The sequence below is a fragment of the Petromyzon marinus genome, unplaced genomic scaffold (assembly GCF_048934315.1).
Source record: "Petromyzon marinus isolate PM22_M1 ecotype Great Lakes invasive population unplaced genomic scaffold, UKy_Petmar_22M1.pri1.0 PM_G_Scaffold_14, whole genome shotgun sequence".
Taxonomy (NCBI): domain Eukaryota; kingdom Metazoa; phylum Chordata; class Hyperoartia; order Petromyzontiformes; family Petromyzontidae; genus Petromyzon; species Petromyzon marinus.
The window spans coordinates 1596245-1602385 of record NW_027422695.1 but is presented as its reverse complement, the minus strand read 5'-3'; the positions used below and the strand labels follow the sequence as shown (position 1 = coordinate 1602385).

The 6141-nt window shown below is 44.3% G+C and overlaps 1 protein-coding gene across 1 annotated transcript; it reads left to right on the top strand.

Annotated features, from left to right (window-relative positions):
- Positions 1-2236: 2236 nt before the first annotated feature.
- LOC142910241 (uncharacterized) lies at positions 2237-6141 on the top strand. Its single transcript, XM_076059947.1, has 3 exons — positions 2237-2240; positions 4200-5259; positions 6126-6141. Exons 1-3 carry the CDS (start codon positions 2237-2239, stop codon positions 6139-6141), a joined length of 1080 nt encoding a protein of 359 aa, XP_075916062.1.

The window sequence follows — 6141 nt, the reverse complement described above, 5'->3', positions numbered from 1 at the left end:
CCGTGGGTTGGGTAGATCTCTAACCAGGAGCAAGAGCCAATAAGCTCCCAAGCATTCACTATCTTATCATAATAATTGCTTTTACATGGTGCTTGCTTAATCGCCTCAGCAACTCGGAGTTTTGTATCTCATCTCAAACGCTCGAAAAGCATCCCCAAGTAGCAGCTGTCCCCGTGTGGCACAAGATGGTGGCCCTGCACCGGCCTGCATGTGGACAAGAGCCTGTCAGTAGGGGGCGATGATTTATGCGTCATCTCAGTTGTGTAGTTTGTAGGTAATCTTGATTCGAAGCTGTCGTGACTGCAGGAATCCACACTCTTGAGTTATTTCGGTAAAGTCACCACGTGGGTAGAAACATAACAGATCACGGCGTTTAGATCACAACACGAACAATCGTCATCAGGTGGGACAACCACAGCAACAGAAACTGCTGAAGTAGTAGGCGCCTACTTCAGCAGTTTCTCATTGCTGCTGTGCTTGTCCCACCTGATGACGATTGCTTGTGTTGCCATCGAAACGCCGTGATCTATTATTTGTAGCGTAATGTTTAGAATTTGCTACATTTTGACCCAAACGCCAGCATGCAACGGTCTACTCGTTGTGAATGACGCAACAATAGTACGTTGTACATACATTGTTAAGCAGACGGTGCGTATTTGTAAAATTACTTCTTGTTAATGCGATGTAACGTGATGCAGTCAATTTCGCTGCAGTAATTCAATGTTGTTAATATGCCCGTCAATGATTTAGAATGAATACTTGTTTGATTGTGCATTTAACATTTTGTCTGAGGGTCACACATTGAATAAGTGATGTTAGGACAAAGTGCGTGTGTGTTTTGGAAGTAACCTGTACCCATAACTCGGGTGAGATCCGTTGTTCTTGTGATACAGGTCAAAGGGTACTTTTGTGTTTCACGAAGCGTCTGCCTCTGAAGCAACTCATCGTCTTTGCAATAGGGAGCACGCTCGGATCATTCATCAGTTACAAGGCATACCACTTGAAAGTTACACGTATAGGAGGAGGTACATTCTCTACAACACGAATTGTAGTTTTATCTTACGTGTTGACGTAGATTTTGTCTAGCTAGGACTAGAAATGCTCCTTGCTGATTGATGTCTGGATGTTCGTACCTATCGGTTGAAGCAAACCCCACTGCTGTTGTTGTGACGCTGTGCACCAATAATGGTCCAACACATTGACGGCCTTCAGGCCAGGAAAGTCACAACATTTGCACACGAAGGACGCATTCACGCAAGTACCCCATGCTCCGTTTTGAAGCTTTAAAATGAAACCTCTTTGAATTGTGTTGTGTTTTGAATTAGACAATTTTATTTCCTCATTAAAAGCTTGTATCAATTTACATCTGGAAGACTTCATTGAAAAGGACATTTCGTGTGAATTTTCTCTCGTCATTAAATGGATGGCCTTGCCGGGGGTTCGGTTCAATGCGGACACACAGTGTAGACACACACAGTGTACACACAGTGTAGACACAGTGTACACACAGTGTAGACACACAGTGTAGACACACAGTGTACACACACACAATGTACACACACAGTGTACACACACAGTGTAGACACACAGTGTACACACACAGTGTACACACACTGTACACACAGTGTATATACACTGTACACACACAGTGTACACGCAGGGTCCACACACAGTGTACACACAGTGACACAGTGACACACACACAATGACATAGTGACACAACAACCGCCATTCTCCACTAAGTGGCGGTGACGTCACGACGCTTGTGCCAGGCACAGTGACACAGTGACACACACAGCGACACACAGTGACACACAGTGACACACACAGTGTATACACACAGTGTACACACACACAGTGTATACACAATAATGTCCACGTTGTTGCTGAGCTCACACACCCAAGGGAGGGAGCAATGGAAAATGAATCTAAATCAACTTAAACTCCAACTCTGTGACGTCACCACTCTGCATTACCTCATTGGCGTGAAACGCCAGGGTGAGGTGTACCTCGCTAGTGACGTCAGTTCACCAAGGTATTCACCCGACCCCCGTCCACCGTCCTCTTGACGTGACGTCACCCCCGCCTGGGTCACTGCCGATATCGTTCCAGTGGCAATCCTTATTTGGGCAAAGCTACGCCCAGTGACTGGTGGCTCATTAACATAATGTATCCGTTAAAGCCGTCGCGAGTTTATTGCGACGGGATCAGCGTCCACGCCCCCAACGCTCGAAATATGGGCCCGCCTCATTAACATAATTTATTCAGTTACAGAGCCGCTCGTGGGAGGGAAGTGACGTCATACTACTTCCTGCTGTCGCGAGGTAACAGGAAGCTGCCGTGTACGCGCTTGCACTGAAATCCGAGGTGAGAAATTCTCATCGTTGTGGTGGTGGTTGTGGTGGTGGTTGTTGTGGTTTACCAAGGTAGAGCCTCTCTCTCTCTCGTAGGGATGTCAGTTGAGTAGCAGCGAGCATGGGAATCGATGTCCAGGTTGGAACTTTACAACGCGGGGCCTAGCCACGCGGGGCCTTGCCTCCTGCCCTCACCTGATTGCATTCACTTTAATTATCTCGCTTAAGTTTAATTTGTCTTCACCCGGCTCGCCACTTTGTAACTTTGTTTTATTGTAAATATTCACGCAGTTTTTATTTTCTTTTTTCACCAGGCCAAACCCGCTTGAGCTGCTATACCGCTCTTGTCATCAGAAGCGACCTGCCCACAACAACACAAGGTGAGGCTTTGTCAACGTGTGTGAATGTTTTGACTTAAAACTTTGGTGACTGCAGGAATTAATATTCTTGGTTCTTTCGGTAAAGTCACGTAGATAGAAAATAAAATAACAGATAATAAAATAAAAAATGTTTTTTTAAATAAAGCAAAAAACCCACGACGTTTCGATCGCAACACAAGTGGTCTTTATCTTATTGGATTTAATCTGTTATTTTTATTTTCTATCTACGTGACTTTACTGAAAGAACCAACAATACGTGTGTCAATGTATCTATCGGTCAAAGACGCTAAGCGCGTGCCGCTGTTGACTCTGAATGTGTGGAGGGGAACACCTTCACCACGGGGAGAGAGAGACAGAGACATGGATAGCCTCGGCTATGTTGATGATCCTCGATTCATTACTTGGTGGAGTGAGGAAGAATTAATGCTGAGCAGATGAAGGTGGCCAGGCATGGTTCTGGTCACACCGCCACCTGTTTACTCATGGCAGTGTGTGACAGTGTCAAGTTTGTGTTTGAAGTAAAGTCTGTTTACTCTGTTAAACACGGAGGTTATATCAAAACAATAGTTGATTTTTGTTTTCCTCTGGAACTCTTACTAAGAATGGAAACAGGAGGTGAACACAGCACACACATGCAGCTGAAGTCAGATCTGTTCATCCCAGCGTTCAAGGACATCTGAGCCTGGATTCACACCTCTAAGTTGCGATTGAACATTAATTTATGCATTTCTGCATAACACAAATAGTATTGTTTTCAACACCCTTTGCTATGTCAGCTGAATTTAGCTTTCATAAATATTCCTTTTGTAGTCAGACAGCCGAAATTGTGTGCTTAGAGTTTTGGGTTAACATTCATCTTGGAAGATATGAAGGCTTCCAGGCATATTAATGACATTTTCCCTCTCATTGTGTGCCATAGCAGCCCGTGGAGAGAAACCCTTCAGGTGCACTCTGTACGTGAAGGCGTTTGCAGATTCATCAAATCTGATGAATTTGGGAAACTTTTTCACCACATCATGAATATATTAATAAGTATAGACGTGTAAGTCACGTGTGCATTCCTCTGTGCCTGACGTGTAGATGGTGTGGATATTCTTTTTTTCTGTCTGCAGCTGACGCTTCCTCTGCAGATTTGGTCTGATGGAGCAAAGGCACTCAGCGCAGCTCGGTACGACAAGTCAACAATGCGACCAGCGTGCATACAGCACGGATCGGACTGGAAATTTGACACGGCACCAGAGAAGTCACACAGGAGAGAAACCCTTCAAATGTACTGTGTGTAACAAGGCATTTGCATGGCCATCAGTTTTTCAGAACCACCAGAGAACACACACAGGAGAGAAACCATTCAGGTGCACGATGTGCGGGATGGCGTTTACACAGTCATGTAATCTTGTAACACACCAGAGAACACACACGGGAGAGAAACCCTTCAAGTGCACTGTGTGTGGGAAGACATTTTCAGATTCATCTACTCTTAAAACACACCAGAGAACACACACAGGAGAGAAACCCTTCAAGTGCATTGTGTGTGGAAAGGCATTTTCAGATTCATCTACTCTTAAATCACACCAGAGAACACACACAGGAGAGAAACCCTTCAAGTGCAGTGTGTGTGGAAAGGCATTTTCAGATTCATCTACTCTTAAATCACACCAGAGAACACACACAGGAGAGAAACCATTCAAGTGCAGTGTGTGTGGAAAGGCATTTTCAGATTCATCTCATCTTAAAAGACACCAGAGAACACACACAGGAGAGAAACCCATCAAATGCACTGTGTGTGGGAAGACATTTTCAGATTCATTTGCTCTTAAAACACACCAGAGAACACACACGGGAGAGAAACCCTTCAAGTGCAGCGTGTGTGGGAAGGCATTTTCAGATTCATCTAATCTTAAAAAACACCAGAGAACACACACAGGAGAGAAACCCTTCAAGTGCAGTGTGTGTGGGAAGGCATTTCCAGATTCATATATGAAAAAACACCAGAGAACACACACGGGAGAGAAACCCTTCAAGTGCAGTGTTTGTGGGAAGACATTTTCAGATTCATCTACTCTTAAGTCACACCAGAGAACACACACGGGAGAGAAACCCTTCAGGTGCAGTGTTTGTGGGAAGACATTTTCAGATTCATCTACTCTTAAAACACACCAGAGAACACACACAGGAGAGAAACCCTTCAAGTGCAGTGTGTGTGGAAAGGCATTTTCAGATTCATCTTCTCTTAAAAAACACCAGAGAACACACACGGGAGAGAAACCCTTCAAGTGCAGTGTTTGTTCGAAGACATTTTCAGAGTCATTTGCTCATAAAACACACCAGAGAACACACACAGGAGAGAAACCCTTCAAGTGCACTGTGTGTGGAAAGGCATTTTCAGATTCATCTACTCTTAAAAAACACCAGAGAACACACACGGGAGAGAAACCCTTCAAGTGCAGTGTGTGTGGGAAGGCATTTTCAGATTCATCTGCTCTTAAAACACACCAGAGAACACACACGGGAGAGAAACCCTTCAAGTGCACTGTGTGTGGGAAGACATTTTCAGATTCATCTACTCTTAAAACACACCAGAGAACACACACGGGAGAGAAACCCTTCAAGTGCATTGTGTGTGGAAAGGCATTTTCAGATTCATCTACTCTTAAATCACACCAGAGAACACACACAGGAGAGAAACCCTTCAAGTGCAGTGTGTGTGGAAAGGCATTTTCAGATTCATCTACTCTTAAATCACACCAGAGAACACACACAGGAGAGAAACCATTCAAGTGCAGTGTGTGTGGAAAGGCATTTTCAGATTCATCTCATCTTAAAAGACACCAGAGAACACACACAGGAGAGAAACCCATCAAATGCACTGTGTGTGGGAAGACATTTTCAGATTCATTTGCTCTTAAAACACACCAGAGAACACACACGGGAGAGAAACCCTTCAAGTGCAGCGTGTGTGGGAAGGCATTTTCAGATTCATCTAATCTTAAAAAACACCAGAGAACACACACAGGAGAGAAACCCTTCAAGTGCAGTGTGTGTGGGAAGGCATTTCCAGATTCATATATGAAAAAACACCAGAGAACACACACGGGAGAGAAACCCTTCAAGTGCAGTGTTTGTGGGAAGACATTTTCAGATTCATCTACTCTTAAGTCACACCAGAGAACACACACGGGAGAGAAACCCTTCAGGTGCAGTGTTTGTGGGAAGACATTTTCAGATTCATCTACTCTTAAAACACACCAGAGAACACACACAGGAGAGAAACCCTTCAAGTGCAGTGTGTGTGGAAAGGCATTTTCAGATTCATCTTCTCTTAAAAAACACCAGAGAACACACACGGGAGAGAAACCCTTCAAGTGCAGTGTTTGTTCGAAGACATTTTCAGAGTCATTTGCTCATAA